Genomic DNA, 13,691 nt, shown 5'->3' with positions numbered 1-13,691 from the left:
AAGCTCGTCAGCTGAATATTTGCCGTGGGGTAAAAAGTTACATTTCAGCTCCATTACAAAGCATGAGCAACACTTCACAAAACCTTCTGCTTGCTACGGAAAAGTGCACAAATTAGAATTGGCGTATGAACTAAACGGCACTCCGAGATCGTATGTACCAAGCCTGCCTGACGTATTTGCCGCAGTAGTAGGCTGCTAGCGAGTAGCGTCGTTGCTGCTGCACATAACTGAGTGTTTAACATGGTGATGGTTTGCAAACGCCATCGAACATGGAGTTGCTTTTTCAACGGAACACAAGCATTTAATGTCCTCTCGATTTTTCGAGGTCAATAGATCTCAATGAAATTTAGTGGGCAAGTTCATTTGCACGTTTGCGCCGTTCATGCTAAGCTGCAAGCTTGAGAGTTTCGCAGATTTTCTTTAAATGAATTGGATTGCTTGCCTCAAAACGCTCACCTCGCTTGCCTGAATCAATGGCAACACTGTGTGTGTGGCGCTGAGTTTCGCCTGGAGGAAGTGATGGAACTGATGTGCCACTGCAGCGTCTGCTTGTCTGCTATGGATTGTGTTGATTTAGCCAGCGCTTCCTTGGTTGAGCTTGCGATTTCCTTTTCCGTGTTTGTAGGCATACAATAGCTGGCAAGTGGTGTTGCTTTGCAAGCCACACACGATTTGCCATACCAGCGGAAGCATTTTAGCCAATCTCAATGTACGGCATGTACGGGTAATGCCATCTGATGGGCATTGTGCGCAATCAGGCAGGTTTGGAAAAATGATTACATCACACGTAGAAGTGCACTCTATTGGGTTTTGATATTACAGTAATTAAAAATTATTTTCGAATTTGTTGAGCATTCAAGCTATCGGGCGCGTGACACGAGTGTCTCAGGAACATAAAAGCATCATAATTCTGATACGGTCGAAAAATCGTTGGAGTTGGCCTTTAAGTAGCACTTGTGTCACAGTCATGCTCATACTCTATCCATGCATCATTCACTTCACTCGCATGTTCAATCAGCCCAATGAAAATATGACTATCGGAAAGGATACACTCGTATGCTTTTTGCAACTTCGATATTGCAAACATTTGTTAAACAACATTGCCGTTCAGAAGGTACTTGGTCGTACAGGAAAAGTTAGCTTAGAGGCGTGGATTGTAGTCATGACTTATCATTCATTGCTCTTAGCATTTCGCTTCGCTGGTCAAGCATGCGGCGTTCTATAATATCCTCAGTAATTTCGCTACATGCAATGCACAAGATCAACTCTGCTTTTATTTTGACCTCGCTGAAGGATATTAATCAAGGTGACTTATGAGCATGAAAATTCATTAACGCGCAAAGCATAGGTCGGCGAACTCACTCATGAGTCGACTCACTTGGACTCACTCAGATCGAGCTGTGAGTCTGAGTCAGAGTGAGTCCTAAGTGCAAAACATATTTCTTGAGTGAGTTCCATTTTCTTTTGCCAACTTATGGTAATATCTAACACTCTTCAGCATTACTATCAGCCTTACCTGGACTCATGACTACTCCTACATATTCCAAAGCAGTGTCCTTCATACATCATTTTAATATTTATTGATCAGATACGCAAATTAGGTAAAGGGCTCTCTTGATCTCCCCTAGCCAATTCATCCGGGGAAGTTCTTGGTAAATATATGTTATGTTGTCATCTCTTCCAAGAAAAATTACCTTACTCTTGACTCACTCGCGTTCAAAGATACTGTATCAATTGACGCCAAGAGCACCAATTAAAGAGCGTAGACACCGTTTGAAAAAGTTAATTCAAGACTGATGGACTCATGAGTCGACTCACTCGAACTCGCTCATATTCAGACCAAGCCGTAAGTTCGTGTGAGCAATGTTTTGGTGAGTTTGCGTGTGAGTGAGTTCGGAGAAAGAAAATTTGGTGAGGTGAGTGTGAGTCAGAGTGAGTCTAAAACGCAAAATAAGTTTAATGAGTGAGCTCCACGAGTTTTGCTGACCTCTGGCGTGAAGGGACGTCAAGTGCAACTCGCACCTCGCGAGTTAGCAGCTCATGTTTAATTGTTGCTGCCATTCTCGCCACGTTCACAGCTTTCTATGTCTAACGAAAAATCTTCGTTGTCAAGATGGTTTCTTTCAACATCACTGTCGAAAGCAATCTGAGCAATTTCCTCCACCGAACGACTTTTACAACACTAACAACACCGCATCACCACATTTATCTGGGCTCGGAGAACATTTTGCTAATTTCGCTCTGAAACCTATCAACAAGCAAATTGCTTGCAGTGCGCTGTCATCTATCAACAAACGTACGAAAACAAGCCGCGCAGCGCTGGCCAGTTTGAAATTGCTGTTATAGAAGAGTAAATCGCTAGCACGCGTGACTTTCTGCGTAAAATGTTATGGGATTCATGCACTACAAGAACTCTGACAAATGCTATATGCAGGTAAAACAAGGTGCATTTCAACTGAATAAGCCAGGCGATTACATTTAACTAACCTATGTAGCTAAAGAAAACCTTATAAAGCTGATATGTGTGCTCCGCAGGCTATCATCGAAAGTGCTAGTTGTCACTTATTTTCAGGAAAGCTAGGCGTTTCGCAAGGACGAGTCAGGTTTATAGTGTCACGGAGGGCTTTGTTTTTCTCTGACGCAGGAAACATGCAAAGTCGTCGCGTTAGTTTCTTGCTACCGTGTTAACACTAAGGCAGGCACAACCGAACAAGGGAGACAGACCATCCTTCAGAAGATGCTCCCGAATTCGGCTTGGCGGCGCAGCAGTGTTAAAGGCATTGCAAATTTTATTCCCGGCTAGCTCATGTGGATCATCAACCAGCCAAACAAGTACTATGCCAGCATCTGCACAAAGATCTCTTTAAGGGAGGACGTGGCAATGAAAACTATTTTGCATAGACTCTGAAACCAACAATGTCAACAATGTTGTAGTGGATCATAGCAACGGGGTGACCGGCGCGTGAGGGGCAGACCGGGAAAAGAGAACGACGAAGACAGTGTTGTGTTGGATTGTGTTCGAGTGAGTGGCTCTTGTACGTTACATTTGGTAGCAGTGGTGACAATGTTAACCCATGTTTACAAGGAGTAAGGCTGCCGTGATGACAGCAATAATCGGCACTTCACAGATGCACCTCACGGAAGATGACACGAGCGTAACAGGAAGAAGTTAGGAGAGAACAAACGCGTGGAAAGAAGGGTCACTCAAGGCACTAATCCAGCATAAGCTTACAAGGTCAGAAGTTCGAAACCACACTGGGTGCTTTTTTTTTAATGGTAAAATTAGATTTTCAGTCAATTGGGAAAAGAGGGTAAGGCGAGCTATGAGCCGGGTGAAGTTGGGAGCTTATAGTCGGCCAGGTGATTTTCTAAATTTCTTATGAAGTGCAACAGACCATCTACTTCGAAATAGCACAGCAGCCAAGCATGGCATGGCAAAATTCGGTTCAAAGAGAAGCGTTGAACCATTCTCAATTGCATATCTACTTAAAATGCATGAGAAAAGAATCGTTAAACAAGAAGAAAAAAAAGGAGGTCAGGTGCAGCCTCAGTGGCGACCATCTGCAAGTAATGCACTCCCTCACCAGAGTAGGATTGGCCACCCTAGCGCAGTTTTTGGCCACTACGTTCCTTGTGAAAGTACCAATCAAACTTGGGCCCTCAGTTCTGAGCGGCTGCAAAGCAACTGTCCAATGGAGTGGTCAGATGTGCGACGCAGCGGAGGGTGCTAAGATACCTGGGTCCAGACAGGACGCCATTGGAATATGAACGTGGCTACGTTCAATAGTAGAATGCTATCTAGTGAGGATAGTCTATCTGTGCTATTCGAGGAATCAGAGGGTGGTAAATGGGATCTAATAGGGCTCAGGAAAGTTAGGAGGGCACGTGAGGCTTGTACAGTGCTGAAGAACAGACACATTCTATGCTAGCATGAATTAGTTGACAGAAAATAACTAAGGGTAGGTTTTCTTATACTCAAGAATATCGCCGGCAACATACTGGAATACTAAAGCTTCAGTGAGAGGGTGGCAAGTATCATAATTAAGTTTAACAAAATGTATAAGATGAAGGTGGTACAGGCCTACATCGAGCCATGATGATCATTTCGTTGAACACTTCTATAAATACGTATAGTCAGTCATTATATAGTAAAGGCACAGTATACTATACTGATAGGCGAATATAATGCCAAAGTAGGCAAGAAACAGGCCGGAGACCATGCGGTGGGGGAATATGGCATCAGCTCTACAAATGCTAGAGGGTAGTTATTAGTAGAGTTCGCTGAACGCAATAATTTACGGATTATGATTACCTTCTTCAGAAGACGGGCTAACCGTAAGTGGATGTGGCAAAGTCCTAATGGCAAAACTAAAAATGAAATTGACTTTGTTCTGGGTGCACACCCAGGCATTGTACAGGATGTAAAAGTAGTGGGCAAGATCTGATGCAGTGACCATAGAATGGTAAAAGCTCATAATCACCTTGATTTGAAAAATCAAAGACAAATACTGATACGCAAGAAGCCAATTAGTGGTGGGAGGGAAAGTACAGGAATTCAGAGTATCGCTTCAAAATAGATTCAGGATACTAAGGGAGGTAACCGACGTTAACGTTGACACAATGAACGATAATCTTATTAGTATCATCAAAGAGTGTGCAATGTAAGGCGTAGGTACAGTCACTAGACTGGACACTGGCAAACTATCTTAGGTGACGAAAAATCTTATTAAGAGACGACAAACCATGAAAGCCTCAAATGCTACCAACAAAATAGAGTTAGTGGAGCTTTGGAAGTTAATCAATGGTCGTTAGGTAGCAGATATCAGAAAGTGTAACATGGAGAGAATGGAGCAGGCTGTAAAAAGCAGCAGAAGCCTAAAAGCTGCAAAGGCAAACTTGTGCATAGGCGAAAATTGAAGGCAATGTCATAACCAGTATGGATAGGATAGTCGAGGTGGCGGAGGAGTTCAGAAGACGAAACAACCAGGATGATTTTATTTATTTATTTACTTCCAATTACTGTTGGCCGTCATGGCCTTAACAGTGTTATGATATTGTAAGAAGCAGTAATAACCCAGAGGAATTCGACATCCTACCAGTAACGACAAAGGAAGTAAAGAAAGCCCTAGAGGAAATGCAAAGAGGCAAAGCCGAGGATAAGGTAACAATGTACCTGCTAAAATATAGCGAAAAGATTGTGGTGGAAAAATCAGCTACCTTCTACATGAAGTGTCTCTTATTGAGAAGGGTACCAGAATCTTGGAATAGCTGCAGCATCATCTTAATTCATAAGAAAGGAGACGTTGAAAAAAATCGTAGCATATCCACGGAGTGAATCATCATGAGTAGGGTGAAGCATCTGCTTGTCCGTCCGTCCGTCTGTCCACTCCTATCACACTAAAGCACGCATAGGGCGGACGGACGCTTTGTCCCACTCATCATAATGCACTCCGAGTATATGCTGTGAATTTCTCATTACAACACAACCATCTATCCTCTTTAATCGTCAACTATACGAAGTCACTAACGTCATCATCTAGTGATATTATTCCCAATTACATTAGGGTGCCTCGATGTGCGCGCCCCTTGAGGTACTCTAAATTACATATTCACACAGCGCCGTCTAGTGAGCAATTCATGAACAAGAGGTGGCTATATACATGTTACATACAAACAGAGGAGCGAACGACCCATAGCCTAAGGAGCTTCGCCCCTAAAATTACAGGTGGATCAGCTTACTGTCCGTTTTCTACAAACTATTCACAAAAGTAATAGCTAATAGAATTAAAGTGACATTAGAGTTCAGTCAACCAAAGGACCAAGCAGGATGTTGTATAGGCTACCCCACAATCGACCACATTCATACTTTCAAGAAGGTAATAGAGAAATGCACAGAATACAACCTACCCCTATACATAGCCTTCATAGATTACGAGAAGGCGTTTGACGCTGTCGATACATCAGCAGTAATTCAGGCACTGCAGAATCATAGTACCGAAGAACCCTACACAGACATAGCGGAAGAATTCTACAGTGGATCCTCAGCCACCATAGTTCTCCATAAATAAGACAATAGAATCCCTATAAAGAAGAGTGTAAGGCAGGGAGACGCGATCTCTTTAATGCTATTCACCGCGTGTTTACAGGAGGTTTTCAGAACTCTAGATGAGAAAGAGTTGGGGGTAAGACTTAAGCAAGAGTATCTTAGTAACCTGCGACTCGCTGATGACATATCCTTGATAAGTCACTAAGGGGACGAATTACAGCTCATAATTGCTGAATTGGACAGGGAATCCAGAAGAGTAGGTCTGAAAATTAATATGCACAAAACTAAAGTAATGTGCAACAGTCTCGGCAGAAAACAGCACTTTGCGATTGATGGAGAGACGCTGGAAGTTGTAAAGGAATATGTCTACTTAGGACTGATAGTAACCGCAGAGCCAAACCATGTGAGTGAAATAACTAGGAGAATAAGGATGAGTTGGATCACATTCCGCAAGCATTCTCAAATCATGAATGGTAATCTGCCACCGACCCTCAAGAGGAAGGTATATAACAGCTGCATCTTGCCAGTATTTACCTACGGAGCAGAATCCTGGAGGCCTACAAAGAGGGTTCAGCTTAAATTGAGGACGACGCAGCGAGCGATGCAAAGGAAAATGATAGGTGTAACATTAGAAGACAAGAAAAGAGTAGATTGGGTCAGTGAACAAACTGGGATTTAGGATATCATAGTTGAAATCAAGAAAAAAAAATGGACATGGGCCGGGTACGTAGCGTAACCGCTGGTCATTAAAGGTAACTTACTGGATTCCCAGAGAAGGCAAATGCACGAAGGAGAGACAGAAAGTTAGGTGGGCCAATGAGATTGAAAAGTTCACAGGTGTAAAGTGGCAGCAGTAAGCACAAGACCAGGTTGATTGGCGGTTCATGGGACAGGCCTTTGCCGTGCAGTGAGCGTAGTCAGGGTGCTGATGATGATGAGTCGAATAAAAGAAGGAGGAATGGTCATGGGCAGGGCGCCTAGCACAAAAGCCAAATAACCACTGGTCATCAGGGATCACAGACTGGATTCGAAGAGAAGGCAAGCGGGTGAAGGGGAGACGGAAAGTTAGGTGGGCCGATGAGGTTAGGTAGTTTTCGGGTGTGAAGTGGCAGCAGCAAGCACAGTTCCTAGTTGACTAGTGGAACATTGGAAAGGCCTTTGTCCTGCAGTGGGCATAGTCAAGCTGATGATGATGCTATTATTGGTGTGCCTGCATGGAGTTCTTACCTGTGGCCTACCCGGTGTGCAGGGATGAATCTGGACATGAACAGTGTGACATCACAAGACCTGTCATCTACTTGGGCCGCAGCACTCCCAGGGTTTCTTCATCGTCGAGGTGCTGTAGCAGGGCCAAGTGCAGTTCCACCAGTTCGGCGTTACTCATCAACATCTGGTGAGTAAAGTGGATGGGAGCACACTTTACTTACCCTTGTCATGTCTATTTTTCTGTTCAGCTAAACTACTGTACACCCCCATTAATATAGATTGAACAGCTATAGCTGCACAGCTGGTGAAAAAAAAAAAGTTTGCAAAAGGGAGGAGCAGACTGTTTATTACAGTTCCTTTCACTATGCTCGGATTGTGTTGCATGTTAGGATTAGAAACAGGATTTTAGGCAAATGGTCTATTTTGTACCTTGCGTTCCTCTCACCCCATTTTAATACATTACCATAAATTATAGGTTGAGAAAGGCTTTCATAGTGTGTTTTCTTAGTGCCTATAAATGCCTACTCTTCAAATTCAGTGCCTGTACAAACCCTATTTATCCTAAAGATTTGCTTTTGGGTACAGTTTGAGACCATCATTACCATAGTCCCTGATTACTTTTTACTGGTTGCGAAACTTTGGGCCAAGTTTGGTAAAGGGACGAAACCTTCTGCGAGGGTCGCCACCATTACCAACAAGGGGGCTCTCATCGCTGCCACTTAAGCGTGTTTTCGGTGAATTACAAGGTTTCCATGGCATAGACTTGCTCTGACTGCTTCAAGTATAGAATTCCCTAAATATACACTAGAGGGAACTCTGGCCCTAGAGTCTAAAGCAGCTGCAACACATGGTGCTTCAGCAATCATGGGCATGACGTGTACAGTACATCGATTTGTTTCATTACTTTCGGCTCCGGTTAGCTTCGCGTGGCTTGAAGCTGCTTTGTCACGAAATGAAAATCAGCAAATGTTCAGCAGTTGCACTTCAATACTTTAATCTTTTAAACTCACCATTTGAAATTATCTCATGAAGTTTATAATCGTCCTTTCTTTCATACGAAACAAAATTAAAACTCAGTGATAAACGAAGCTATGAGTGCGTTTAGGCCTACAAGGACGAAGATTAGGAAAATTCGTGTACTACCCATCATTTCCATGTTTACTGAGTGATCGCAGCACCAGGGTCCTCTCTAGTTAATTGTAGGAAACTCTATGGCTTCACGGACATATTTCAGTGGGCTTTCATATTCTGGTCTTCAATCACTTGCAGGCAGTGTACCTGTGCATAGCAGTCATAAATGTCTGCTCAGCTGCGGCAGTGTTCTACCCATTCGATTGTGGTGAAAACGGCATGCAGCCCTGCGCAGCAGACCAAATTAAGAAACACTGGTTACCCATGCCTTTCTCACATGTTTTTTTTTTTATTTTGTTCAAGGCTGTAGCCTATGTTAGCAGATGAACGGGTACTAACACTATCAATAGGCAGCCATACGCACTGTCGAAGACTGCCTGCCTTCGCCGTAAAGATACCGTTGTGCGCAAATGATGAAATTATGCTTTTTTGTGATGATCTATCCATACTTCGGAAAATTCTTCAGAATATATGTAACTTATATAGGTTACCTTGGGGTACATTACCATGTGGCACCCCGACACTCGACATGGTATATACTGCATTAGAGGAAAAAACAAAGTAGATTGCCAGTGCGTCCCTCGCTTCTCTGTCTGTATATTATATGTTAATTTACCATAGCTTCCGTGAATGATATGCTGTAGAAAATATTAGACAAGTTCACTACTAGGCCGATTATTTGCATTGGGTATAAACCATGCTCAGAGGAAAACAACCACAGGGGACATGTGTACCTCACTTCTACATATTATAGAAAATTACAATCACACTTACTTCCTTTAAGGGGGGACGCGAGTCTTAGAAAAGTAAAAAATGGCCAAAAAATCGATTTTGAGAAAAACGCATTTTTCGAATCTTTGAACCTATAAGCACCTCTCCTCAAATTATTAACGCTAAATTCGATAAAAAAAATAGGTTAAAATCTATTTTCAAACCATCACGGGAGTCACAAAACAACCCGCAAAACAGAAAATTTGTTCGAACTTCCCGCGCGCGCCGCCAGCGAAGCAGCCGGCGGATCGGCGCCATCTTGGGCTTGTTTTGAAGCTGGTTCCTTTGTGCGCGTTTTGCGGGCTCTCAAAATGGCGTAGCTCCAACACAACGACTGCCCTCCCCCGTTTTGCGAAGCCGTCTGCCGGACCGCTGATTGACTAGAGCGCGCGCGCGCCGGCGAGCCCCCCCGTCTCGCGCTTACCATTGGCTGGCGCGGCGGCGCGGCCACGGTTGCTTGCTCTTTTTTTTTTTGTTTGTTTGGTTTTGCTCCGTCGGCGCCTGCTCTCGTGCGTGTTATCTCATCTGCTACCCGCTCGTGTACCGACGTCGCCGACGTATACGTCTTTCTGCATTTCGCCGGCATGGCTTGGGAAGCTCGCCTGAAGAAGAACACTCGTCAAGCTTTCGGCAGGAAACGAAAGCGAGCGTGGAATGCGCGGCAGAAGAGAGCGGCCTGCGCGCCGCCGAGAACGCCGGAGATGGCCGAGGCAGCGCATTCTGACGACAACGGGCTGTCGGAAATGCCTGTTATTGCGGAGGCAGCACATTCAGACGACGACTCGCTGGCGCAAGTGCCTGTTATTGCCGAGGCAGCACATTCAGACGACGATTCGCTGTAAGGATGTCTGGGACAAAAATGTGCGTTTTACTTGAAATAGTGTTTTATGTATAAAAGGGCGATGTTTTTATATATAACATGTGTCTTCCTTTGGTGTTCAGTGCACTAGAACAGCCACAAAGTTGTAGACTGGGTTCCTTATACTGATTCAACGGCCAGTACACAGTTTTTAAATGAGCTGTGGCAAATATTTTGGGAAGGTGGATTGACACATTTAGTACAGCCTTACTCACATAATGTAGAGCTATACAACGGTGCCATTTTTATTGCTCTAGCTTCACTTTAGCAAAAGTTACAGTTATTAGAAACTTCAAATGCGTTTTTCTCAGTTCGATGTTTTTGTGCACCACACTAAACCTTAGGGGTTTTTCTTATATGTTACTGTTAATTGAGAATGACAAACTTGGTATCATTTTATTTGTAATAACATTACCTATGGGGTGATGCTATTTTGATTACTCTAGAAGCATACTGTTAATTACAATTGATTGATTGATATGTGGGGTTTAACGTCCCAAAACCACCATATGATTATGAGAGACGCCGTAGTGGAGGACTCCGGAAATTTTGACCACCTGGGGTTCTTTAACGTGCACCCAAATCTGAGCACACGGGCCTACAACATTTCCGCCTCCATCGGAAATGCAGCCGGGATTCGAACCCGCGACCTGCGGGTCAGCAGCCGAGTACCTTAGCCACTAGACCACCACGGCGGGGCCTGTTAATTACAATTATGGATAGTAATGAGCGAAAATTGAACAGAATATCCATTGTAAGTGCTGGTCTGTTTTCTTATCTATTTAATGCCTAAAAATTGATAAAAATAGCATCACCCCATACAGAAAGCCCTCAGCATTGGGGATATGCATTTATTTTTTGGATCTGGCTTGATTAAGTTGCCAAAAAGCCCCCAATGAAGCGCATAATTAATTAAATTACAGATGGTAATATCTTTTTATCCACTGAAGCTATTTCAGAAACAATTACATATTTGAAATCAGCATGAATAACTGTCCAAGATGGTGAGGTTTGGTCAAGATTGAGCCAAAAACAGAAAAAAAATTTTAAAGGCCTATGTCCCCCCTTAAAATGTAATAGATTACAGTGGTCAGTTAGAGTTCCAGAAAAGTATCTGTGCACTTACAAAAATGTAGTAAATGACATTAAATATTGTTGCCATAATGGAGTGACCCAAGTTCACTCATACTGGTGTGGCTTTCATAATAGAGAGAAGGCTGAAGCTTTGCATGAAGCCTAAGGCCGACTGTGTATTCTGTGAGGTACACGCTGTTAATTTTCAGGAGGAGTTTTTTTTCCGTTTTCATGCCAGCACAAGACAATCTCTCAGGGAAGCACGACATTCTGATGCAAGAACACCTTGCACAATAGCTCATAGTTGCACAGTGCTTTAATGCTCCTGTGCTCTCTGAAGCATCGCACTTTGCTATTGCTGCTGCTCGAGTAAGGCGTTGCACGTAAGGCCAAGGAAAAACGTGGAAAAACAGGTTGTGTAAGGGGGGTTCGTACAGAGCCTGTTTCACCTTTTCCTTGGCCTACAGGTTGGTTGCATTTTTGGGATGTATTTTAAATCACATGTTCGGAGTGTGAAGAGTCGCAAAGGACTTATTACAACATGATTTTGGAAAAAAAAAATGGATCACCTGTTATCAATTTATAAAGAAATTAATCCAATTATCTAGAATGTTGGTTTCAAAAAATCGATTATATTGTTGCGCAACATTCCTCTCCGCGTCGACTTTCGCTGACTGAATGCCGTGACCAAAAAGGACATATACCGCTGCCCCGTATAGAGGACGCAATAGGCTGCTTACATTCGGCCCCTTATTTTTTCTCCGTAGACTTACGATCCGGTTATTGGCAAATTTCGATGCATACAGAGGACAAGGAAAAGACTGTCTTTGTAACCCCTGATGGGCTCTTTGAATTCAACGCGATGCCATTTGGACTGTGCAATGCACCGACAACGTTAGAAAGGTTTGTGGACAGACACCATTCTGCGTGGCTTGAAGTGGAACATCTGCATGTGCTACCTCGACGACGACGTCATCTTTGGCCGCACGTTCAGGGAACACAACTCTCGTCTGGATACTGTTTTGAACTGCATCCGAAGCGCTGGCCTAATTTTAAACTCGAAATGCCACTTCGGAGACCGCCAGACGCTTGTGCTCGGGCATCTCGTTGACAAGGATGGCATTCGCCCTGACCCCCAGAAGACAGCAGCAGTTGAGGCGTTCAATGAGCCGCATTCCGTGAAGGAGCTTCGCAGTTTCCTGGGGCTTTGTTCGTACTTCCGCCGCTTTATTCCGAAGTTTTCCGACGATGCGTATCCTCTCACATGCCTCTTATGAGAGGACAATTCCTTTGAGTGGACTCCAGAGTGTGATTCTTCATTCCGTCAATAGAAGTTTTTGCTGACGTCACGACCCGTCCTTCAGCACTTCAGTCCTTCTGCTCCGACAGAGCTTCATACGGATGCTAGCGGCATAGGTATTGGAGTCGTCCTAGTACAACGTTACGGCGACCGCGAACACGTCATCGCATACGCAAGTCGCTCCCTAAGCAGGCCGGAACAAAACTACACTGTTAGGGAACAAGGATGCCTGACGGTATTACTCGCAATTCAGCAGTTTAGGTCTTACCTGTACGGACGCCCATTCACAGTCGTAACCGACCACCACTCGTTGTGTTGCTTGTCAACCTTCGTAGCCTTTATGGCCGCCTTGCGCGCTGGGCACTCCGGCTACAAGAATACAGTTTTACCGTCGCTTACAAGAGTGGTCGTCGACATGCTGACGTAGACTGTTTTTCACGTATGCCATTTAGCACAACGGACTGTGAATCTGGTGACCTTGACCAGCTTGTAGCGTCTGTGTCGCCTATGTTCCCGGACTACCCCAGTTTCAGAGCAGAACAGCGGAAGGACGCTAAACTAGCACCACTATTCGCCGCTGCCTCCGCTTCCACTATTGCACGCCGTTTCTGTATGCGTGATAAACTGTTGTTCAAAAGGAATCTCTCCAGCAGTGCCGTGCGTTCCCTTCTAGTGGTCCCGGAGAGCGTGCGAACAGTTATTATGAGTGTCATGCACGTCGACCCTACATCTGGACATTTAAGTTTGGCGCGGACGCTTCACTGGACTAAAAAATGCTTTTATTGGCTTGGTATGCAGAAGTCCGTTGAGAGTTATCTGGCGAGCTGCATGCAATGTCAGCGTCACAAACGTCCATCAACTGGTCCAGCTGGTCTTCTACAGCCGGTCTTCTACTCCAAGCGCACCTTTCGAACAAGTGGGGATTGACTTTCTGGGCCCCTTTCCAAAATCGGCTAAGGGCAACCGATGGATAATTGTTTGCATCGACTACCACACACGCTACTGCGAGATGGCGGCCGTCCCCTCCGCAACTGCCAGTGAAGTCTCGTCGTTTTTGTTACAGTACGTCATTCTCCGACACGGCCCCCCTCGTCTGATTATCAGCGATCGTGGATGACAAATCACAGCGGATGTCTTGGAAGAGCTACTCCGTTTATGTGAATCCCGCCTGCGTCACTCGACACCATACCACCCCCAAACTAACGGGCTGACGGAGCGTACCAACCACACCATTATCAACATGTTGTCTATGTATGTCTCGTGCGACCAAAATAACTGGGATGCCGTACTCCTGTTCATTACTT

The 13,691-nt window shown here is 44.5% G+C and overlaps 1 protein-coding gene across 1 annotated transcript in view; it reads left to right on the top strand.

The window, feature by feature from the left end:
- The window catches only part of smo (smoothened, frizzled class receptor), a 206,322-nt gene that overhangs the window by 179,596 nt on the left and 13,035 nt on the right, over window positions 1-13,691 (top strand). The window contains exon 11 of the mRNA XM_037420254.2: window positions 7,296-7,439. Coding sequence (XP_037276151.2) covers window positions 7,296-7,439 — 144 coding nt within the window. The remainder of the gene's footprint in view (window positions 1-7,295; window positions 7,440-13,691) is intronic.

This window comes from Rhipicephalus microplus, chromosome 2, assembly GCF_043290135.1.
Source record: "Rhipicephalus microplus isolate Deutch F79 chromosome 2, USDA_Rmic, whole genome shotgun sequence".
In the NCBI taxonomy this organism is placed as follows: Eukaryota; Metazoa; Arthropoda; class Arachnida; order Ixodida; family Ixodidae; genus Rhipicephalus; species Rhipicephalus microplus.
Note: the sequence above shows the minus strand (reverse complement) of the source record. Positions and strands in the feature narration are given on the sequence as shown.